The sequence below is a fragment of the Stegostoma tigrinum genome, chromosome 17 (genome assembly GCF_030684315.1).
Source record: "Stegostoma tigrinum isolate sSteTig4 chromosome 17, sSteTig4.hap1, whole genome shotgun sequence".
Classification (NCBI taxonomy): domain Eukaryota; kingdom Metazoa; phylum Chordata; class Chondrichthyes; order Orectolobiformes; family Stegostomatidae; genus Stegostoma; species Stegostoma tigrinum.
The window spans coordinates 14,752,482-14,778,199 of NC_081370.1; the positions used below are offsets into that span (position 1 = coordinate 14,752,482).

Genomic DNA, 25,718 nt, shown 5'->3' on the forward strand with positions numbered 1-25,718 from the left:
TGTTGCAGGAGTCAAAGGTCTTTTTCTTGGCTGGAATTTCATAAGGCATTCCGAGAATAGGACAGCATCATAAAATCCCTACAGTGCAGAGGCTATTTGGCTCATCGAGTCTGCACCAACCTTCCGAAGAGCATCTCACCCAGACCCAGGCCCCCACCCAATCTTCACAACTCAGCATTCACCATGGCCAATCCACCTATCATGCACATCTTTGGACTGTGGGAGGAAACTGGAACATCTGACAGAAACCCACGTGGACATGCTGACTCCACACAGACAGTCACATAAGATTGGAATGCAATCCGGTCCCTGGTGCTTTGAGGCAGCATTGCTAACCATTGAACCACTGTGCCACAATGCACATCTGAGAGGTGACTTGTATCATTCCTCAGGTGGAGTCATTGAGGAAGAGCCAGCATTTATGCAGCTTACTGTACAGGAATCTCAGTCACTGAGGATAGTCCGTAGCAACGGCACACAAACATTTTTAGATAATTAATCGTGGAATGTGGGTTTTGCTGGTTGGTTCAACATTTATTGCCCATCCCTAGTTGCTCTGGAGGAAGTGGTGATAGGTTGCCTTCTTGAACTGCTGCAGTCCTTGTCACATTGAAGACATTGCCTGTTAAAGACCCAGTTCCAGGATTTTGACCCAGCAGCACTGAAGGAACACCAATTTATTTCCAAGCCAGGATGGTGCCTGGTTTGGAGGGGAGCTTGCAGATAGTGCTGTTTTGTATCTGCTGCCTTTTGTATCTGCTGTCCATATCCGGTATAGGTTTGGCAGGTGCTATCTAAGGAGTCTTTGTGAATTTCTGAAGCGCATCTTGTAGATAGGACATATTACTGCTATTTGCTTTGGTTATGGAGGAACAAGCATGAAAGAGTCTTCAGCTGTATGAGTACCTCACTGTGACAGTAGATAGGATTTGTCCTGGATGGTGTCAAGCTCTTGAATGCCATTGGAATGACACTAATCAGGAAAGTGATGAGCATTCCATTACACTTCTGACTTATGCCGTATAGAAAGGATGGATAAGCTTTGGGAAGTCAGGAGGTATCAAAGTGTAGCTGTACTGAACCATCTTGGCTAGGATCGCAGCCGGTTTTGAACCATTATTCTTCAGGAATATTGCCAGAATGTTTTCAGAGCCTGTATCCTTTGTAGAATCCAGTGCCTTCAACCATTTCCTGATAGCGCAAGAAATGAATCAAATTGCCTGAAGACTAGCATCTGCCTTGCCAGGGACGCTCCAGTGGAGCCTGAGTTAGATTATCCAGCCAACACTTCTGCCTGAAGATGCGTTCATATGCTTCATTTGTATCATTTACTACTTTGTGATAGGCTCTCCCATCATAGAGGATGGGATATTTGTGGAGTTTCTTCTTCCTGTTAGTTAATTAATTGCCCACTACCATTCCTTGCTTAATGTGGCAGATTGCAGAGCTTTGATCTCTTCACTTAGTGTGGAATCATTTAGCTCTATTTATTCAATTCCTGTTCTGTTCCTTGACATGCAAGTAATCTTCTGTAGCTTTACCAAGCTGATATCTTATTTTTAATTATAGCTGGGGCTATTTGTGAATTTCCTTCCTGCGCACTTCATTGAAACAGGATTGACCCGCAACAGTTGATGGCAATATTGGAATTGGGGACCTGTCACTGCTAATGATCCTCAGCATCTCCAGGATGTCCAAATCAGAACTTCTAGATCTGCCCCATTTAGCATGTTGGTAGTGCCATGCAACTTGATATAAACTATCCTCAGTATGAGGCGGGACTTTATCTCAACAAAGACTATATAGTGGTCAGTCCTACCAGGTACATTTTCACTCTGACTGGCGCCTTCACCACCTCCTACAGACTTTTAGTCTCAGAAGATACACTGTTTTAAGTTTCTCCCTTTATATCCTTGATTTTCTACCACTAATGGAATGCTTTTACTCTCATCTGCCACAAAGCCAGAAACAAAATATTTGTTCAAATGCTTTATTTCCTTATTTCTGATTATTAACCCTGTCGACTCTTGTAAGGGACAAGTGTTGTCTTGAGCTGCTTTCTTCCTAGGATCAGGGAACCATAGAATATTTCCAGCACAGAAGGGAGGTCTTTGATCCATTATGTCTGTTATGGGCTGACTTTCTGCAACTCCTTTATTCTCACTGCCCCAACTTCTCCCTGTAGCCATTTGGTTTGTTCCTTAGTTACTTTTATTTTTAAATTAAAGGAGCTGTTACTTGGGTGTCTTTGCGTTATTGCTAGTTTAGTCTTATGTTCTATTTTGTCCAACTTTTTAGCCATCCTTTTGCGCCTTTATAAAATTTTTCAATCTTCTCAGCTGATCACTAATTTTGACTACACTATCTGTCTTTTCTTTCAATATATTCTGTCACCTTGAGTAAAAAAATTCCAAATTATCATAGCGTCAGCCAATAAATTGGAGGTGGAATGGCTTATTCAACATGAAAATTAGGAAATTATCCATTTACAACTAAGTTTATTTACTGAGCAAACAGCATAGCAGTTAAAATTTCTGCATCATTGTAAAGGAATTGCCCAATCCCCTCCATTTTGATTGATAATAATGATGTCACCATATGTCTTCCAAAACGACTTCCCTGAACAAATTTTCTAAACTGAACAAGTCAGATGATTTGCAATTTTTAAAAAAATTACTCTAGAATGAAATGTAGTATAGCGTTAACACCTATAGATGGAATATCTCAAACTAATTGTGCTATTAAAAATGACCAGCTGTGTGATTTTTTTTTGTCATATGATTCTTGTATTGGATATGGACATCACGGGTAAGGATAGCATTTGCTGCCCATTTTCAGTAGCCCCTGATTGGCTCTCTAGGCTATTTCAGAGGGCACATTGCTGTGAAATTATAGAATCATAGAATCCTTACAGTATGGAAGCAGGCCATTAAGCACACACCAATCCTTCAAAGAAATTCCACCCAGACACAACCTCCTATCCTATTCCTGCATTTCACATAGCTAATCCATCCAATCTACACATTCCTGAACACACAAGGGCAATTTACCTGGCCAATCCATCTGTCGGTCTGGTTTCACATTGAGGCCAGATCAGAGTTTCCTTCCCTAAAGGATATTAATGAACAAGATGGATTTTATTGATAAACAACAAGGGCCACTGGTGTTCAATTCCACATTTTATTGAATTCAGATTTCACCATCTGCCATGCTCATCCTTGTTCCCAGAATATTAGCTTGGGGCTCTGAATTACTTTTCCAGTAGCATTTGTTGTGGACTAGACAAAACCCTTCAAATTATTCAGAAGTTAATCTTGACCCTAAGTTTTTCTGATTTTAAAGGTGAGTGTAAGGGGTTGCATTCCAGATGCAATTGGATTGGCCAAACTATCAAATTTAAAGCAAAACACACTTTATTCATCCACTATAGTTAAAATACAATAAAAAAGAAGGAATTGGAATAACGTAAGTCTATTGGAAAACTTAACAGAATGATGGATACAGCAGCTATTACGAATTAATTGTTCTAATTTAGTGACATCCCATAAACACACCCTTGGCAAAAAGGCAAATTCAAAAAACAGATTGTCTCATGTGCGACTCTAGCAGTGGACAGAGAACCTCCAGCTTTTGACTGTAACCAAGAGAGAGATTTAAAAAATAGCTTCCACCCCTTCAAGACCCCAACAGCAATTGCTGAAAGCTAAACTAAAGATCCTGATTCTGTGAGAGTTTGATCACACTCATTCAGACTGCTTATATTGTTCCAACTATTAAAAAAAGACCTCCAAAGCTGTTGATTTTACTAGCTTTCCAACTAGACAGCTCGGTAACGCTGTCTTAAAACCTCTCTTTAAGAAAGAAATATGAAAGAAAAATGTTTTAATGCCACAGCGTCATCATACCTTCCCTTTTTACAAAATAAGTAAACCATCAATATACAAAGATGGCTTCATTTTAAAAAAACCATTAGCCTTACACTATTAGTACACTATAAGGCATATATATATTACATTAACTCTGAGCATGCAAACATCCACCACTGTCATTTTTTATATGTATGTGTTCATTTTTCTCCCCGCCACCGAACACCTTTGCCTTTCTTCAACAAAGCCAGTATAACATGCCGGCAATTATGTTCTCTCATTCTGCCATGTGTATAATTTTCAAATTGAATAGCTGCAATAAGATGATCCATCTAAACAGTCTGAAGTTTTTAATCTTTTAATTTCTCCAAAAACTTTAAACAGTAATGATGAGTATAAACAATTGTCTCATACTCATTACTGGCAATGGACATGTTGAAATTTTGTAACGCCAACACTGACCTCGAGGTTTCCTTCTCAATCGTGGAATATTTCCATTGATGATTATTCAATTTTGGAGAAATACCCAATAGGTCTTTCTGTCTTCTCTTCATCTTCTTGTAGGAGTACAGCATTGACACCCACATCACTTGCGTCGCCAGTCACCTTGAATGGCTTTGCACAATTAGGTGTGTATAATACTGGGACAGTGGTTAACACAGCTTTCAGGCTGTCAGATACCTTCCAACAGTCTGCTGTCCACTGAAATTTTCTGTTCTTCAATAAGTCAGTCAGTGAGCAACCAGGCTGTCAAAACTTGGTACAAACGTATAATAAAAAAAACACTCAAGCCTAGGAAGCATAGCACTGTCCTCTTCAATGGTGTGAGAAACTCCCCAGTAACTTTTGGACATGAACAGATGGTCCCACAAGATGTGAAAATAATGACCTGGCCCAAGAATGTGACCTGGGCTTTTGCGAACTTCCTCTTAATTAATTTGGATTTATTTATTTGTCACATGTACTAAGTACAGGAATACTTAAAGACAGTGAAAAGTGTACAAAGTTACCATTCGCTGGCACCCACTTGATTACAAAAACCAAAACTAAAAGATTTAACAGAGCCAAAAGATAATCAAGAAAAAGAAAAGTCCAGATCTCAGAGTCCCAACTCCCAACTCCACAAAAGTGCAGACGCCGCTTAAATCGCTAGGACACCCAGGAGGCCGCCGCCGCTGTCGTAATGCAAAAGGCCCACTCTCGCTGCCAACTGCACCCGCCTCTCTGGTCTACCCATGCTGCCACTGCTGCACCAGCCTGTTGTTGCCACTGAACTGGCCCACTCTTGAACTGTTGTCATCATTCTGCCCCATGTTCAATCTGCTGTCACTGCAGGACACAGGGTACCCATTCAGCTCCCACCACGTGGCTCCTGATCATGACCCAACTCTTTCCCAACTCATTAAGGTATAACATTTTAAGATACAGTCAGATTCTTCTTCTTTGCATGCTTTTTGATAAACTGCTTCAGTTTTTCATCTTTCTGCTATAATTCAGTTAATTTCTCTGAACTAAAAATATCTACTTTATCTTCCACCTGTTTTCATTTTCTGTCTTAACCATTTGATCAAACATAATCTCTGACGAATGAACTTCAATCTCCTGATCTTTATTCTTTGATTTCTTCTCCTGCTTCAGCCTGTGGCTTTGTGTCCTTGTTACCACATGATCAGGAAAAATCCCAGTCAACTGCCTGATTTTCTACTGGTTTTTCAACTACAATAGGCACCACTCCCAACTGTGATCTAGCTATGTCATTACCAATGATAAATTGTTGTCCCAAAACCTAGAATTTTTCTATTACTCCTACAACCACTTTACTTTTCTCCAGATTCTCCAACCTCAATTTATATAATGGAATACGGCTCTTCTCACCATGAATTCCACATAGGACCATAAGACGTAGGAGTGGAAGTAAGGCCATTCGGCCCGTCGAGTCCACTCCACCATTTAAATCATGGCTGATGGGCATTTCAACTCCACTTCCCTGCACTCTCTGCATAGCCCTTGATTCCTTGAGAGATCAAGAACTTATCGATTTCTGCCTTGAAGGCATCTAACGTCCCGGCCTCCACTGCGCTCCGTGGCAATTAATTCTACAAGCCAGCCACTCTCTGCCTGAAGAAATGACTCCTCATTTCCATTTTAAATTTACCCCCTCTAATTCTAAGGCTGTGCCCACGGGTCCTAGTCTCCCCACCTAACGGAAACAACTTCCCAGCATCCACACTTTCTAAGCCATACATTATCTTGTAAGTTTCTATTAGATCTCCCCTCAACCTTCTAAACTCTAATGAATGCAATCCCAGGATCCTCAGCCGTTCATCATACGTTAAACCTACCATTCCAGGGATCATCCTTGTGAATCTCCTCTGGACACGCTCCAGGGCCACTATGCCCTTCCTGAGGTGTGGGGCCCAAAATTGGACACAGTATTCTAAATGGGGCCTAACTAGAGCTTTATAAAGTCTCAGAAGCACATCACTGCTTTTATATTCCAACCCTCTTGAGATAAATGACAACATTACATTCGCTTTCTTAATCATAGACTCTACCTGCAAGTTAACTTTTAGAGAATCCTGGACCAACACTCCCAGATCCCTTTGTAGTTCTGCTTCATGAATATTCTCACCGTTTAGAAAGTAGTCCATGCCTGTATTCTTTTTTCCAAAGTGCAAGACCTTGCATTTTCTCAAGTTGAATTTCATCAGCCATTACCTGGACCACTCTCCTAAACTGTCTAAACCTTTCTGCAACCTCCCCACCTCCTCAGTACTAACTGCCTGTCCACCTATCTTCGTATCATTGGCAAACTTCGCTAGAATGCCCCCAGTTCCTTCATTCAGATCATTAATATATAAAGTGAACAGCTGCAGCCCCAACACTGAACCCTGCGGGACACCACTTGTCACCGGTTGCCATTCTGAAAAAGAGCCTTTTATCCCAACTCTCTGTCTTCTGTCAGACAGCCAATCCTCAATCCAAGCCAATAGCTCACCTCGAACACCATGAGCCCTCACCTTGCTCAGCAGCCTCCCATGAGGCACCCTATCAAAGGCCTTTTGGAAGTCTAGATAGATAGCATCGACTGGGTTTTCTTTCCCTGGTCTGACATACTTGTTAACTCTTCAAAGAATTCTAACAGATTTGTCAGGCACGACCTCCCCTTACTAAATCCATGCTGACTTGTTCTAATCTGACCCTGCACTTCCAAAAATTTAGAAATCTCATCCTTAACAATGGATTCTAGAATTTTACCAACAACCGAGGTAGGCTAATCGGCCTATAATTTTCCATTTTTTGCCTTGATTCTTTCTTAAACAAGGGGGTTACAACAGCAAATTTTCCAATCATCTGGGACTTGCCCAGACTCCAGTGACTTTTGAAAGATCACAACCAAAGCCTCCGCTATTTCCTCAGCCACCTCCCTCAGAACTCTAGATGTAGCCCATCGGGGCCAGGGGATTTATCAATTTTAGCTTTTCTAGCACTTTCTCTTTTGTAATGCTTACCATACTCAACTCTGCCCCCTGACTCCCCTTAATTTTTGGGATACTACTCATGTCTTCCACTGTGAAGTCTGACACAATGTAATTATTAAGTTCTTCAGCTATTTCCTTATCTCCCATCACTAGCCTTCCAGCATCAATTTGGAACGGCCCAATGTCTACTTTTGCCTCTCGTTTGTTTCTTATGTATTGAAATAAACTTTTACTATCATTTCTAATATTATTAGCTAGCCTACCTTCATATTTGATCCTCTCCTTCCTAATTTCTCTCTTTGTTATCCTCCATTTGTTTTTGTAGCCTTTCCAATCTTCTGATTTCCCAGTGCTCTTGGCCACCTTATAGGCTGTCTGTTTTTCTTTGATACATTTCTTGACTTCCTTTGTCAGCTGCCTAATCTCACCCCGGACAATCTTTCTTTTACCACTTTTGCTGGCAATTCTCCTGAATTACATATCTCTTCATCTCTTACCATTAAAGGTTGACTTGTCCCCATATCTCTTAAAATTTTAATTTCTTTTCCTGCTCCTCCTGGTAACGGCGAGAAACCTTTACCCTCACAAGTAAATTTTTTAAAGAGACCTGGCACTTCCTGCTCGACCAACCCCTGATCAGGTTGTATATCCTGATGCAGCTTTTTAGCTTCCATTGTTCTCACCATTACTACTTCAACAAAACTCACTGGCTCGTCCTGTTTTCCCACATCTGTCTTTCCAGTGCTTTTTCTAAATCACCAACACTGTGACTTCATGTGGCCTACTTTACTACAGTGAAAACATCTAAGCTTTCATATTCCACAGACGACATGTCCATCCTGGGCCTCCTGCAATGCCACAATGATGCTCTGAAGGTTGCAGGAACAGCAACTCATATTCTGCTTGAGAACTCTGCAGCTGAATGGTATCAATGTGGATTTCACAAGCTTCAAAATCTCCCCTCCCCCTACCGCATCCCAAAACCAGCCCAGCTCATCCTTGCCTCCCTAACCTGTCCTTCCTCCCACCTATCCCCTCCTCCTACCTCAAGCCCCACCCCCATCTCCTATCTACTAACCTCATCCCACCTCCTTGACCTGCCCATCCTCCCTGGACTGACCTATCTCCTCCCTACCTCCTCGCCTACACTCACCTTTACTGGCTCCATCCCCGCCTCTTTGACTGGTCTGTCTCCTCTCCACGTATCATCTCCTCTATCCATCTTCTATCCGCCTCTCCCTCTCTCCCTATTTATTTCAGAACCCCCTTCCTCTCCTCTATTTCTGAAGAAGGGTCTAGGCCCGAAATGTCAGCTTTCCTGCTCCTATGATGCTGCTTGGCCTGCTGTGTTCAGCCAACTCTACACCATGTTATCTCAGATTCTCCAGCATCTGCAGTTCCTACAATCTCCAAATACTTTTCTTTCCCCTTCATGGGGTTCCTTTTTACCCTGTGGTAAACTATCTTTACTATCTTCAGTGTGATCTCCTTTTCCCTTATCAACTAAGAATTTCTGTTTTCCCCAATTTCTATCCCTCATAGATTAAATTTGATGTCAGAAGCCAAACTTTTATTTTTGAACCAACTCATAATTAACTGCCATTTCTGCTGCTAATCTTGCAGATTTAACTCTCTGCTTTTCCACATGAGTTCTCACCACTTCAGGAAGTGAATTTCTGAATTCCTCCACAATAATCATCTCTCTAAGAGTGTAATATGTTTGATCTATTTCCAATAAAGTTGTCACCCTGTCAAAATTACTTTGTTTGATCCTTTCAAAATCATTATACGTACGACCAGGTTCCCTCCTTAGATTCCTGAAACATTGTTTGGAGGCCTCTGGTATTAGCTCATTTGCACTTAAGATGGCATTTTCACCTCCTTGTACTCTCCAGATACCTCCTCTGATAATGGTGCAAATACCTCACTTGCTCTACCTACCAACTTTATTTGAATCAATAATAACCATGTGGTCACCAGCCATTCCATTTGTTTAGCCACTTTCTGAATTGAAATGAAAAAGGTTTCTACATTCTTCTCATCAAACTTCGGCAATGTTTGGACAGATTTAAGCAGATGCCCATTAGGCCTTCGGTTATGGTGGGCTTGGTCATCATCACTAACCTCTTCACTAAGCCTAACTTCATTTCCACCCTCTTAAGTCTATTTTCCTCTCTAATTGCCAACTTCTGAGGCCCAAACACTCCCTCTTTCTGCTTTTCTTCTCCCTCTGTCTCCCTTTCTTCTGCTAGGGCAATTCTTTTCTTTTTCCTATGCTACAGCTATTCTTTCTTTTTGCTGTTCCTCTACTTTCAAATATATTCAAACTGTTCATTTCCGTTTCATATTCAAACTGCTTCATTTTCATTTGAATTTTAGCCATTTCCAAAGATTCGGATAGAATTCTTAGCAATTGTAAATGCTGCACAATTGCCACAACTATTTCTCCTTTTCTCACAGACAGAGGCAACTCCAACTTAGGTTTGTTTGCCAATTTGTAAAATTTTGACTTGCTCACTTATTCTAAAACTCCCAAGGTGACTTCTCCCACTCCCAGGCACGTACCATTTAAACCAATAAAATTCTACACCTGAAATAAAAGACCCTAGCACTTCATACTCACTCCCTTCAGTCTGATAATCCTAAACCCAACCTGGATCCCAACAAGATTTTGGATTATGTTCTGGATCAGACCAAACCCCATCAAAATATTCAAAATAAGATAGTCTAGATCCTAACTTTTTCCATTTTACAGGTAAATGTAAAGGGTTGCATTCCAGTTGCAATTGGATTGGTCAGACTATCGGATTTAAAGCAAAACACACTTTATTTGTCCACTGTAGTTAAAATACAACAAAAGAAAGAAGGAATTGGAATAACTTAACTCTATTGAAAATTTTAACAGAATAATAGATGCAGTAACTATTACTAATTAACTGTTCACAATATTGAAACATCCCATAAATTCAACCTTGACAAAAAAATCAAATTCAAAAAACAGATTGCCTGCTTTGGGAGTCACAAGTGAGACAGAGAATCCCCAGCTTTTGGCAGTAACCGAGGAAACAAAAAATAGTTTCCATCTTTTCAAGCCCTAACAGCAACTGCTGAAAGCTAAACTAAAGATCCTCGTTCTGTGGGAGTTTGATCACACCCATTCAGGCTGCTTCTATTGTTCCAACTTTTAACCAAGGACACACAAGCTGTTGCCTTTACTGGCTTTCCAACTAGATAGCTTGGTACCTCTGTTTTAAAACCTCTCTTTTAATAAAAAAAGCTTAAACCTCAACATCATCAGACATTATGATTGTGCTGCCACCATATTTAAAGCTGTTTTGCTATTTATAAATAACATTAGATTTATTTTATTTATTAATGAATACTGTGTCTTTTTATATCTAGATAAACAGCAGCAGAGAGTCATAATTGCTTCTTTAATGCAATTCAACATTTTGACATGCATCAGATTTATACACAGAACAAATCAGGATGAGTACCTTGAGTTCACTAATGGAGACGGGTGAGTGAGAAAGACAGGTGTTATACGTGCTGTGTCAGGAAAAAAAGTGTGTTGAGTTGTAATTTCATTCATTTTAGTAGGTGACACTATTAAGGGGATTTTAAAGTTCACTTGCAGCAAAGCTGCAACCCCTTGACTACCATAAATTAATACAGGTGTTAAACTGTGAAAATCTGTTCAGATTTCTAAAGGTAGGAAACAGAGAATCCAAATTTAACGAAAAGCATACAGTGGCTAAATTCATTGGGATTTAATCCACTTGATAGGCCTGGTTCATTTTTCCAGAAATGTGAGGCATGACCGGTGTATTTTTACTTATAATAATTTACTCCTTCAAAAAATAGTGCTTGCAATGTTAAACATGAAATTTCACAATTCACTTATTAAGCATGCATTCAACAGCAGTATTCATGATATTGAGATTGCAGGTTTGCAGATATTTTCAGTTCATAGGTAACTTTCATACCTCCAGTTCTCAAGCACTTTATCGCAAAAGATATGAAATGACATGAAAGGGTTAAAACCAAGCCTTTGAAGGCCAAAACATTGAGTCTGTAGAGGAGACAAGGTAAAGAAAGGCTCACCGTTACTGTTAGCTTCTAATTGTGGCAGTAATGGATATAGTGGCATAGGTGATTGCAATTAAACCAGCACATCAGGTCACCCATTCTGACCACTAAGGTGCTAGATGGTCTAGATTTGTGGCCAGGCAGTGGGCCTTCAGATACTACTCAGAGGACTCCCTTGAAGTTATCTTTCTCTCATTTTGATGTGAGACCTTGAAAAATTGCCCACTTTGACATGAGGAGAAGGGGTCAGTGTTCATATCATACAAGTTTGGTTTCTTAATCAAAGCTCCACCAATTCTGAAAAGGATTGGAAATCCACCAAATCTGACAACACACAGGGGCAGGACTTATACAATTAATGGTAGGATCTTGAGTTGTGTGGCAGAACGGAGGCACCTGTGGATTCAGGTACATAATTCTTTGAAGTTTGTGTCACATATCAACAGTGTGGTTAAAATGGTGTTTAGCATGCTTGCCTTCATTTCTCAGTCCTTTGAGTACAGAATTTGGGATATCACGTCAAGGTTGTACAGGACATTGGGCAGTACTGTTCTGGAGTACTGTGTCCAGTTCTGCTTGCCTTGTTATAGGAAAGGTATTATTAAGCTAGAGAAAGTTCAAATGGGACTCCATTTCTGAAGAAGGGTCCTGACCCAAAACCAAAGTGTGAGGTGATGCACTTTGGTAGGAGTAACCAGAAGGCAAAGTACAGGGCTAATGGTAAGATTCTTAGTAGTGTAGATGAGCAGAGACATCTCGGTGTCCATGTACACAGATCCTTGAAAGTTGCCACCCAGGTTGACAGGGCTGTTAAGAAGGCATACAGTGTTTTAGCTTTTATTAATAGAGGGATCGAGTTCTGGAACCAAGAGGTTATGGTGAAGCTGTACAAAACTCTGGTGCGGCCGCACTTGGAGTATTGTGTACAGTTCTGGTCACCGCATTATAAGAAGGATGTGGAAGCTTTGGAAAGGGTGCAGAGGAGATTTACTAGGATGTTGCCTGGTATGGAGGGAAGGTCTTACGAGGAAAGGCTGAGGGACTTGAGGCTGTTTTCATTAGAGAGAAGAAGGTTGAGAGGTGACTTAATAGAAACATATAAAATAATCAGAGGGTTAGATAGGATGGATAGGGAGAGCCTTTTTCCTAGGATGGTGACGGCGAGCACGAGGGGGCATAGCTTTAAATTGAGGGGTGAAAGATATAGGACAGATGTCAGAAGTGGTTTCTTTACTCAGAGAGTAGTAAGGGAATGGAATGCTTTGCCTGCAACGGTAGTAGATTCACCAACTTTAGGTACATTTAAGTCGTCATTGGATAAGCATATGGATGTACATGGAATAGTGTAGGTTAGATGGGCTTGAGATCGGTATGACAGGTTGGCACAACATCGAAGGCCGAAGGGCCTGTACTGTGCTGTAATGTTCTATGTTCTATCAACTTCTGATGCTGCCTGACCTGCCGTGATCCTCCAGCTCCACATTGTGTTATCTCTCACTCCAGCATCGACAGTTTGTACTATCTCTGAGGTAAGAGTGATTCTGTGTTTACTTCAACGGACTGTTTTGCTTTTGTTAATCGTTTGTTCAATAAGCCAATGACCAAAAGATAGGTGTCCTCCCCTCTGTTCATCATGTTAGCTGTATGGATCTTTAAGCTGACTCCTGCTGGGTACCAAACATTTAAGTACCTATTTAAGAAGGTACACAAGTTATCACAAGACTCACCAAAAGCTCTATTTTCCTTGATTACTAACTTTGTATCACTTCGGCCTGAATGTGAAACACACTTCTTTTTAACAAAGAGGAACGACAATAACCTTTTACTCGTCTGTTTCATCCAAGATGAAATTCTGAGAAGTGTCATTTCTGAGAGCAGTTCAGTAATTACTGCAACCAAAATTGCCGTACATTTCTACATTAATTAAGTGACAATTAACAATTATTATTAAAAGTAAAACAAATCAAAAATATGAACAAGTTTCTGGAGAGTCTGATGAACACTTTGACCTTAAAGCCATTTCAGTTGCCTGGGTGATTGTTGCATCTATTAGGTCCAGATATTTCCTAATAAGTCTGTTCAGAAATGCTATAACACATCTCGAGCAGATGGGACTTTACTTCAGGCCCACGTACCTCAGAGATAGGGACACTTATAACTGCACCAAAAGCGTCCTCTAAATTATTTTCAATCATCCTGCTCAGACATGTTATTACATAAGTCTGAGACAGGTGGGACTTGAACCTGGGCCTTCTGACTCACTAGTGGTAGGGACACTACCACTGAGGCCTCTCTCAACATTTGATAGAAATTTTTTAATTCAACCTGTTCAGAAATATTATACCATATCTTTGGAACAGGTGGGACTTAAACCCAGGCCTTTTGGCCCAGACATCAGGACACCACCACTGTGTCACCACAACCCTTTTAAAAATGACATTTTGATATTTTCTAATCAGCTTCTTCAGAGGTGGACTAGGTAGAATTTGAAACTGGTTCTAAGTTAGATATAGCAATATCACATTACTGTGGCATTGTGCCGCAAGAACCCAACAACAATACTTTACATTTTTATTGATATTATAGATATTTTCTAACCAACTTGCTGAGAGATGCTGTTGTCTATCTTGGGTAGGTGGGACCTGAAACCGGGCTCCTCGTTATGAGGTAGGGACACTATCACTGTGCCACAAGAATAACAGCATTTCATATTGGAAGAACAGCACTGCAGACTTTATTACTTGAGTTTGCAAGAATTTAATTGCAGTAGAAGCAGCTTGAAATGAAAATAGAGAAAGCTTGAACTTCAGCAAGCAGAAAGGAAAAAGGAACTAGCATTCCAGAGAGAAAGAAAGGAAAGAGATTTTAAACTGGAAGTAAAATCACAAAAGGCAAAAGAAGACAGTATGGGAATCACTCTGATTTCAACCCAAGACCCTCCTGGGGATTGATTTGAATTCATCGAAGTCCTCCCAAAAATTATTGAAGAGTCATAGACATTCTTTGAAATTTCCTTTGAAAATATAGCTGAGTAGATATTGAAAGAAAATTGGACATTGCTCATGTAAAGCAGGTTAACAAGCAAAGTTTATGAGGCTTATGCCTTGCTTTCTGAAAAGGCCTTTATAGATTATGAGGTAAAAAGGTATTCTAAGTGTGTAAAAACTGAAGCTTACAGGCAGAAGTTTCAGAATATTTGGCTTGGCCATATTTGTTTCAAATTTGCGAAAGGGAAAGGAAATAAATTTTGACCATCGGATGTGGGCATTGAAGATCAAGCCTACATTTGAGGCCCTTAATTTTCCAATTTAAGTTTTAAACATTTACTTTGCTCAATCTTAGCTGTCACAAACCGATTGAACGTGTTTATAATTAATTAATAATACAATCAGCTTCATTATGTGGTTGCATGATCAGCCCATGGACAGCTTTGGGGTCATCCTTGAGCTCATGATGTTTAACAAGCCTCCCCACCCCCCAAACCCAACCCCCACCGCCAACCATATCACTTTTCAATTATCCTTGGGCCTTTATAATACATCTTATTCAACCTCGTTTTAGACTTAGCTCCTCCACCAATTATACAGCATTCCCCTGCTCTTAGGAGGGAATCAGTTGGAACTGCCTTAGATTGAATATCCACAGCAATGCAGTTAATGTCTGTATATTTAATACTCTATTTTGATATATGACGTGGCTACACTTTGTTATATAGCACAATACATGGCTATACTTTGCTACATCACACAATATGTTACCATAGGTAGCTGCTTCTGCCATGGTTGGCCCCTAACAGTAATAGCTCTCACAAAAAACCAAAAGGTTGCAATAGCAATGAAGATAATTATAAGCTGATCTTGCTTAGCCTATTATCCCACAAATCTGAGAAGGATACAAGATGGGATGGTGAAGAAAAGGTAAGTATCCAGTCTAGGATCTCCTCCTTCGGTCAGAAAGGAAGACGTTGAGGGAGGACTTGATATCCAAAAGTTCAAGTGTTTCCATTGTCATAAGGTCGGACGCCTTTTACATAGATAGCTTGAAGTTACAGGGTAAAGAGAAACAGTCTGATTGAGAGTATAGCAGACCAAGTTTTAGCTCTAATTGCAGCTGTACCAGATATAAACACCATAACAAGTAGGGGGAAGTAAACAAACTAACGTGAGTGTGTCAGAAGTTTTTATCAAAATAGAAAGTAACTCCTCATGCAGAATATGGGAAGTAAACAGTCATGATGCTTAGTGATATAGCAGTCACTGAAAATCTTTTGTTGCAAAAGGGCGCAAATTTCCATTGGGAAGTGATAATAATGCCAAGGTTTTAATGAATGTATTAGTCAAGAGTATGTCGGGTACACCTAGAGTGTGACCTAATATCTGGAATGGTAACTGTAGGAGTCGTCCATACTTACCGATGGAATTGACCTACTCTTGGGAAACAATTTGTCAGGAGTGAAGATAGTAGCTTTCCCAGTAGTCCGTGTGTGGTCAAAGAAACAGAGTGTTCACAGGGAAATGCTCTCAAATCTTTACCTTCATAGCTAAATAAATCATTGTTGGAAGTCAAATTGGCTCCATTGGTTGATGTTTGGTTAAATTAAATGTTTCCAACGAAGTTGGATAATCCAAAAGATTTATTCAGTAAGCCTCCTCCAATTGAGGCTCAACAAGCTAATACTGAGATAAGTTTGATTTGATTAATTTATTGTGTAAAGTAGCCAGAGCAACTCAAACTGAAGTTGAAACCAAGGGAGCTCCAGAATGCTGCAACATGAAAAACTGAATTCTCATGAGGATATGGATACTTCTTCACAGAACTGTGGACAAAGAGTGGGTGGTAGTTTACCAGACAGCAGTACCACCAAAACACTGTTGAGAAATATTAAGGATAGACCATTAAATTTATATGACAGGACTTGGAAAAATCCCAAAATAAAAGCAAAGCAGATGCAGGATATCTAAAATATAAACAGAAAGTGCTGGAGAAACTTAGCAGGTCTGACAATATCTGTGGAGAGTGAAACAAAGTGAACAGTTCCAAAAGGAGTCATATTGGACCCAAAACAGTAACTCCGTTTTTCTCTCAAAAGATGCTCCCAGACCTGCTGAGTTTCTCGAGCTCTTTCTGTTTGTGTTTCATGGGGCTGCGCAGAGGAGGGAAGTCATCCCCGCTCAGGGCCAACAGAAGAGACCACGCTGCCAGATGGAGCCAGCCTGCCCCAGGTTACCACCCATGTCACTAATGCATCACAGTCCATTTAATGCCCAGCAATGTAGAAAAAATGCCAATCCCTCCATGTGTCTCTGTCCAGGAGAGAACAGACCACAATAGGGCATAGAGAGCCAATCAGGGTGGGGGGGTCTCTCATATATTTCTCTTCAACCTTACAAGGAGACAATCCTGGCCCTGGCTGGTGAGGATCATGAGTGTTTATGCAGTGATGCCAAAAACTCCATGCTTCAGCAACCAAGTAAGAATCATTGCTCACTGCTGTGATGCTGTCATATTACTGCCATTTTGAATGTACTGTTAATGTGCCCATATTTCTCGCCATTTTCATAATGTTTTCTCGCTTTTGACTCCTGCAGCTACTAGCAGCATGCTGTCCACAGCCATGACAGCAACCCTGCCATACATCACCTCCTTCATCTCTGAGGAAGTGGCTGTAAGTCTCTCAGAGGAAGCACTGATAAAGCTGCTTCCTGAAACACCCAACAGCTAAGATGGTGATGCTTCGTTGTGCATTTTAGCTAGATCAGAGTTTGGAGCACAGGCTGGTCAATACACCACTGCTATGCCTCTGTGCTTAGTCAAGGAAGAAATACCTCAGGTTGTTGGCACTCGGAGAAATGCTGGAGACCAAGACACCTGCTCAGCCCTAGATAGACAGGACCTTATGGAGTCGTCAGTTAAGAATTTCATAGAAATGCACAAGTTGACGCAGGTTTGTCAGAAGCTCTGGACAAACTGACTCAAAGGCTGGAAGGCTCCTTTAATGCTATTTACACCCTGCTACCTCTGGTATGCAACTGGTGATAAATGTTTCCTTTGCTGTCAGTTGCTGCTTGGCCTGTTTGAACTGCAACACTGACTGGGAGAGTTTAAGATAATAAAATGTGAGGCTGGACGAACACAGCAGGCCAAGCAGCATCTCAGGAGCACAAAAGCTGACGTTTCGGGCCTAGACCCTTCATCAGAGAGGGGGATGGGGGGAGGGAACTGGAATAAATAGGGAGAGAGGGGGAGGCGGACCGAAGATGGAGAGAAGATAGGTGGAGAGAGTGTAGGTGGGGAGGTAGGGAGGGGATAGGTCAGTCCAGGGAAGACGGACAGGTCAAGGAGGTGGGATGAGGTTAGTAGGTAGCGGGGGGTGCGGCTTGGGATGGGAGGAAGGGATGGGTGAGAGGAAGAACCGGTTAGGGAGGCAGAGACAGGTTGGACTGGTTTTGGGATGCAGTGGGTGGGGGGGAAGAGCTGGGCTGGTTGTGTGGTGCAGTGGGGGGAGGGGACGAACTGGGCTGGTTGAGGGATGCAGTAGGGGAAGGGGAGATTTTGAAACTGGTGAAGTCCACATTGATACCATATGGCTGCAGGGTTCCCAGGCGGAATATGAGTTGCTGTTCCTGCAACCTTCGGGTGGCATCATTGTGGCAGTGCAGGAGGCCCATGATGGACATGTCATCAAGACAATGGGAGGGGGAGTGGAAATGGTTTGCGACTGGGAGGTGCAGTTGTTTGTTGCGAACTGAGCGGAGGTGTTCTGCAAAGCGGTCCCCAAGCCTCCGCTTGGTTTCCCCAATGTAGAGGAAGCCGCACCGGGTACAGTGGATGCAGTATACCACATTGGCAGATGTGCAGGTGAACCTCTGCTTGATGTGGAATGTCATCTTGGGGCCTGGGATGGGGGTGAGGGAGGAGGTGTGGGGACAAGTGTAGCATTTCCTGCGGTTGCAGGGGAAGGTGCCGGGTGTGGTGGGGTTGGAGGGCAGTGTGGAGCGAACAAGGGAGTCACGGAGAGAGTGGTCTCTCCGGAAAGCAGACAGGGGAGGGGATGAAAAAATGTCTTGGGTGGTGGGGTCGGATTGTAAATGGCGGAAGTGTCGGAGGATAATGTGTTGTATCCGGAGGTTGGTAGGGTGGTGTGTGAGAACGAGGGGGATCCTCTTGGGGCGGTTGTGGCGGGGGCGGGGTGTGAGGGATGTGTCGCGGGAAATGCGGGAGACGCGGTCAAGGGCGTTCTCGATCACCGTGGGGGGAAAGTTGCGGTCCTTAAAGAACTTGGACATCTGGGATGTGCGGGAGTGGAATGTCTTGTCGTGGGAGCAGATGTGGCGGAGGCGGAGGAATTGGGAATAGGGGATGGAATTTTTGCAGGAGGGTGGGTGGGAGGAGGTGTATTCTAGGTAGCTGTGGGAGTCGGTGGGCTTGAAATGGACATCAGTTTCAAGCTGGTTGCCTGAGATGGAGACTGAGAGGTCCAGGAAGGTGAGGGATGTGCTGGAGATGGCCCAGGTGAACTGAAGGTTGGGGTGGAAGGTGTTGGTGAAGTGGATGAACTGTTCGAGCTCCTCTGGGGAGCAAGAGGCGGCGCCGATACAGTCATCAATGTACCGGAGGAAGAGGTGGGGTTTGGGGCCTGTGTAGGTGCGGAAGAGGGACTGTTCCACGTAACCTACAAAGAGGCAGGCATAGCTGGGGCCCATGCGGGTGCCCATGGCCACCCCCTTAGTCTGTAGGAAGTGGGAGGAGTCAAAAGAGAAGTTGTTGAGTGTGAGGACGAGTTCAGCTAGGCGGATGAGAGTGTCGGTGGAGGGGGACTGGTCGGGCCTGCGGGACAGGAAGAAGCGGAGGGCCTTGAGGCCATCTCCATGCGGAATGCAGGTGTACAGGGACTGGACGTCCATGGTGAATATGAGGTGTTGGGGGCCAGGGAATTGGAAGTCCTGGAGGAGGTGGAGGGCGTGGGTGGTGTCACGGACGTAGGTGGGGAGTTCCTGGACCAAAGGGGAGAAAATGGAGTCCAGATAGGTGGAGATGAGTTCGGTGGGGCAGGAGCAGGCTGAGACGATGGGTCGACCAGGGCAGGCAGGTTTGTGGATTTTGGGAAGGAGATAGAAACGGGCCGTGCGGGGTTGGGGAACAATGAGGTTGGAGGCTGTGGGTGGGAGGTCCCCTGAGGTGATGAGGTCGTGAATGGTGTTGGAGATGATGGTTTGGTGCTCGGGTGTGGGGTCATGATCGAGGAGGCGGTAGGAGGTGGTGTCGGAGAGTTGGCGTCTGGCCTCGGCGATGTAGAGGTCAGTGCGCCATACTACCACTGCGCCACCCTTGTCTGCGGGTTTGATGGTGAGGTTGGGGTTGGAGCGGAGGGAGCGGAGGGCTGCCCGTTCTGCGGGGGAGAGGTTGGAGTGGGTGAGAGGGGTGGAGAGGTTGAGGCGGTTGATGTCTCGACGGCAGTTGGAGATGAAGAGGTCGAGGGAGGGTAGGAGGCCTGGGGGTGGTGTCCAGGAGGAGGACTTGTGTTGGAAGCGGGTGAAGGGGTCAGTGGAAGGAGGGTTAGGTTCCCGGTTGAAGAAGTAGGCATGGAGGCGAAGACGGCGGAAAAACTGCTCTATGTCCGACCGTGACTGGTATTGGTTGATGTGTGGTTGTAGGGGGACAAAGGTGAGCCCCTTGCTAAGGACTGACCGTTCGTCCTCAGTCAGTGGGAGGTCTGGGGGGATGGTGAAGATGCGGCAGGGCTCAGTGTGGCTGTCTCCTCTGGGGTTGCAGGCTGTGGAGGTTGTGGGCGGAGCGATGAGGTCGTCGGCCGTGGGCGGGGTTCCGTCGGCCATGGGCGGGGTTCCATCGGCCGTGGGCGGGGTTCCGTCGGCCGTGGGCGGGGTTCCGTCGGCCGTGGGAGAGTTTCTTGTTTTATCTATTTTTCAGCTGGAAAACAACAAACCCATAAGGAAGGGCTTCCCAGCAATATCTCTCTTTTTCTGAAATAAAGCCTTCTGTTAAGTTCAGGCTGAAATGTCTTTAGCGAGTTTTGAGAAGATTTGTAGCTCAGGTTGAGGTTCTGGATGTGAGTTTGCTCGCTGAGCTGGAAGGTTAGTTTTCAGACATTTCGTCACAATTCTAGGTAACGTCATCAGTGAGCCTCCGACGAAGCCTTTAGCGTATTGCGCCCATAGGTGCTAGCGAGTTTTGAGAAGATTTGTAGCTCAGGTTGAGGTTGAAGGCTCAGGTTGAAATGTCTTTGTTCTTCTGAATGAGTAGTTTTCAGAATTTGTAGACATGGTATTTCCTGAACGAGTGATGTCTGATAATACTTAAGCTAACTGTGCCCGATCAGTGACTTGATCACATATGATAGACTTTGGAATTTTTTAGACTTTATTCTTTACCTTTAAGAAAACTGTAATCGGGAAATTTTGAAGAGGAGTCTTAGCCCTGTGTTCAACAAGTTGATCTTTATTTGGAGCTCATTACCACCTATCTGAAACTAGATACAGACTCCAAGACACTCACCCCCACCCCCTCCCAATAAAGTAGGGGATGTTATACATTCCAGATTACAATAATTACATGCAACATAGAAATCAGTGCTTGCCACCTCCCCTCTGACCATTATGCCTGTCCCAAGACATTTGCAAGCTGCATCATACTGAGTGGGTGCTATGTAGTACCTTGTGAAGCTGTGACTATTTATTTTCCCAGGGCCATTATGACTAAGTAATGTTTTGCACTTGTCTGAAGGAATTCAAATAAATTTCCTTTATTTTGTTAGTTAGTTTCATTTATAATCTCAGTATGCCTATGAGTGTAATTCGTGATGGTGACTACTTTAAAAGTCTTTGATTATGGTAGGATCAGACTTTCCCTTCTACAATTCACAAAATAACTCACTGAGATTTCTATAAGGCAATAAAATGTGAGGCTGGATGAACACAGCAGGCCAAGCAGCATCTCAGGAGCACAAAAGCTGACGTTTCGGGCCTAGACCCTTCATCAGGCACTTTGTTTATCTGATTGCCATGTGTAGGCTATGATTCTGATTATGGAAACTGCTGCCTCAACAAACAATTTGCTTCAGCAATGGGCAACTCCAACAAATACCATTATGACCTAAACACATTTTTTTCAGAAGTTAACCTCTGCAGTGAAATTCATTTTTTCCCCTTTTCCTAAATGCATGCATGTGTGATTTGGGTTTATTTCAAGGGATAAATATTCATTATTCTATATTACTGACTGTACATTAATCACTTATTGCATCTCAATTGAGTAATTACCTTTTTGACAATAAAATCCAATAATTTTGTTCATGAAGAAACTTGGTCGAATTTTTTTTTACAGCCTAACATAGCTGAAGTACTTAATTGATCATCTCAGTAAATAGGAAATCAAATTAAAAATATATGTAGTGACCAATTCCACAATGGGACTACAGTAAAAGCACATTCCTCTAATCACAGTCATAATACATTCTTGACTGGAATTTTTGTTATTGGAAAGACATTGGGAACAAAGGACGTGAGTTATACACTATGGAATTTCTAACTGTTCACCTGCTTTTGTATTTGACATGCTTTTGTGTCCACAGTAGAAAATAGGTTAGCTCAGCTAGCTGTATAGCAGGTCTCTCTCCCTCTCTCTCTGTCTCTCTATCTCAAGAATAGCAACCCTATGGCTCTGTGGGATGACAGCGACTTTACTTACCCACAGTACTTAAATAGTTGGCCCAGTTCACTTTCTCCTTAATGGAACCCTCAGGATGTTGATAGATCAGGACACAACTATGGTAATGCTACTGAATGTTAAGGGAAGATGTTTGATTTTCTCTAAAGTTATTATCTGGCACTCATGTGATTTGAACATTGCTTATCTGGATAATTCTGGACGTTGTCCAGGACTTGCTGCAGATGGTCATGCCTTAGTGTCTAAGGCAGAGCTTCCCAAAGTGAGAGTAAGGACCCTAAGTGGTGTGAGGAGCTAATATTTTGGGATCACAAGCTCCAAGGCAGCAACAATAACAAGGTGTGTCCAACTGAGCTAGAACAGCTCTGCACCTATTCACATCATCGTATTTCTCTGGCTCTCACAGGTGTGCAGTCTCACTCACAGATCTATTCCCCACCTCGACTCTTGCAAACCTCTTTCCCCATTGTCAACCTTACCCTTCCCGTGCTTCCTCTGGATCTCAATGAAGGGTCACAACAATTTTCAAGCTTCAAAATGAAGTTACAGTGGAAAAAGGTTTGGTTATCACAGAGCTAAGGAGCTGCAAATGGTGCTGAATGTTATACAATCATCAGAAAACATTTCCAGTTCTGACCTTCCAATGGAGGAAAGATCACTAATGAAACAGCTGAAGATGCTTAGTCATAGTACATTACCCTAAGGAACTCCTGCATAGATGTCCTTGAACTGATTGACCTTTAGCTGCCACAATCCACTTCCTTTGAGCCAGGTATGTCTTGGAACAATTAAGAATTTCCTCCTCATTTCCATTAATACCAATTTTGCTCGGACTCTTTGAAGTTGCACTGAGACAAAAAGTGCCTCAATAGTGCTAATGTTGTGGGGACCTAGGTTAAAATCCTGCCACCGTAGATAGTAGAATTTGAATTCAAGTTTTAAAAGTCAGGAATTATGAATCTACTGACGACAATGAAACCATTGTTGATTGTTGGAAAAACTCATCTGGTTTACTAATGTCCTTTAGAGAAGGAAACTGCCATCCTTACCTAGTTTGGCCTACATGAAACTCCAGACCCACAACAATGTGGTTGACTCTCAGTTGCCCCCTGAAAGCCATTCAGTTGTACTAGGCACCAGAATAGACAACAGCAGAAATACCCCTGCTGACTCTGCAAAGTCCTCCTTATTAACATTTGGGAGACTGGTACCAAAATTGGGAGAGCTGTCTTGCAGACAATGTCCCAGACATCACCATCTCTGAATATGTCCTATCCTACTGGCAGGACAGACCCAGCAGAGGTAGAGGCACAATAGTTTGGAGTCAGTAGGGAGTTGCTCTAGGAGTCCTCAATGTTGATTGTTGATTTTGAGGTTTATTGCTTTAGGTTAAACATAGGCAAAGAAACCTCCTGCTGATTACCACATACAGTCCTCCCTTGGCTGATGAATCAGTACTCCTCCATGTTTAACAACAGTTGGAGGAAACATTGAGGATGGAAAAAGAACAAAATGTACTTTGGGCGAGGGATTTCAATGTCCACCATCAAAAGTATTGTGACAGCAGCACAACTGAGCAAGCTGATCGGGTCCTAAAGGACATAGCTGCTAGACTGGGTCTGCAACAGGTGGTAAGAGAACTAACAAGAGGAAAAAACATACTTGACCTCATGCTTACCAATCTGCCAGCTACTGATGTATCTGTCCATGTTAGTATCAGTAAGAGTGACCACCGCAGAGTTGTAGAGACAAAGTCCTGTCTTCACATTGAGAGTAACCTCCAATATGTTGTCTGGCACTATCACCGTGCTAAATGGGACAGACTTTGAACAGATCTAGTAGCTCAAGGCTGGGCATCCGTGAGGCAGTGTGGGCCATCAACAAACAACATCAGAGCAGTGATAGACTTTACGAAATGATGAATGGATCAGATCCATGTTCTGCAGTCCTGCCATATCCAATTGTGAATGATGATGGACAATTAAACGACTCACTAGAGGAGGAGGATCCACAAATATCCTCATTCTCAATGATGGAAAAGCCCAGCACATCAGCGCAAAAGATAAGGTTGTAGCTTTTGCAGCAATCTTCAACTAGAAGTACTGAGTAGATGATCCATCTCAGTCCTCTCTCACGGTCCCCAACTTTAAAGATACCAGTCTTCAGCCAATTGGATTCACTCCATGTGATATCAAGAGATGCTTGGAGACAGTGGATTGTGCAAAGGCCCTGACAACATGCCAGCATTCGTACTATAGGCCCCAACGACATTCCAGCAATAGTACTGAAGATAGTGCTCCGGAACTTGCCACTCTCCTAGCCAAGCTGTTCCAGTACAGTTACACTGTGGTATTCATCTGACAATGTGGAAAATTGCCTAGGCATATCCTGCATATAAGAAGCAGGACAAATCCAATTGCCACTGTATCAGTCTTCTCTTGATCAGTAGTAAAGTGATGGAAGGCGTCATCAACAGTGCTATCAAGTAGCATCTGCTCAGCAATAACCTGCTCAGTGAAGCCCAGCTTGGGTTTTGCCAGGACCACTTAGATTAGATTAGATTCCCTACAGTGTGGAAACAGGCCCTTCGGCCCAACAAGTCCACACCGCCCCTTGATATATCCCACCCAGACCCATGCCCCTATAACCCACACACCCCTGAATACTATGGGCAATTTAGCATGGCCAATCCACCGAACCCGCACATTTTTGGACTGTGGGAGGAAACCGGAGCACCTGGAGGAAACCCACGCAGACATGGGGAGAATGTGCAAACTCCACACAGGCAGTCGCCCAAGGGTGGATTTGAATCCAGGTCCCTGGTGCTGTGAGACTGCAGTGCTAACTACTGAGCCACCATACCGCCCCTTAGCTCCTGACCTCATTACAGCCTTGGTTCAACCATGGACAAAAGAGCTGAATTCCAGACGTGAGGCGAGAGTGACAACCCTTGACATCAAGGCTGCATTCAACCAAGTTTGGCATCAAGGAAGCCCTAGCAAAAGTGGCATCAATGGGTATCGGGGGAAAACTGACTGGTGGTTAGAGCCATACCTGACACATGGAAGGATGGTCGTGGTAATTGGAGGTCATCCGAGCTACAGGATACCTCTGCAAGAGTTCCACAGGGGAGTGTCTCCAAAGCAACCATCTTTATCTGCTTCACTAATGACCTTTCCTCCACAATGTCAGAAGTGGGGATAACAAGGTGTAGAGCTGGATGAACGCAGCAGGCCAAGCAGCATCGTAGGAGCAGGAAAGCTGATGCTTCAGGCCTAGGCCCGAAATGTCAGCTTTCCTGCTCCTATGATGCTGCTTGGCCTGCTGTGTTCAACCAGCTCCACACCTTGTTATCTCAGATTCTCCAGCATCTGCAGTCCCACTGTCTCAGAAGTGGGGATTTTTACTGATGATTGCACAATGTTCAGCGCCGTTTGTGACTCTTCAGATACTGAAGCAGTCCATGTTCAACTGCAGCAAGATCTGGACAATACCCAGACTTGGGCTGACAAGTGGCATGCCACACAAATGCCAGGCTATGATCATCACCAATAAGAGAGAATCTAACTACCGTCCTTTGATATTCAATGGTGTTACC

The 25,718-nt window shown here is 43.1% G+C and overlaps 1 protein-coding gene across 1 annotated transcript in view; it reads left to right on the forward strand.

Annotated features, from left to right (window-relative positions):
* The window catches only part of LOC125459484 (hatching enzyme 1.2-like), a 133,892-nt gene that overhangs the window by 43,286 nt on the left and 64,888 nt on the right, over window positions 1-25,718 (forward strand). Inside the window, exon 5 of the mRNA XM_059651856.1 lies at window positions 10,751-10,868. Within this exon, the coding sequence (XP_059507839.1) occupies window positions 10,751-10,868 (118 nt within the window). The remainder of the gene's footprint in view (window positions 1-10,750; window positions 10,869-25,718) is intronic.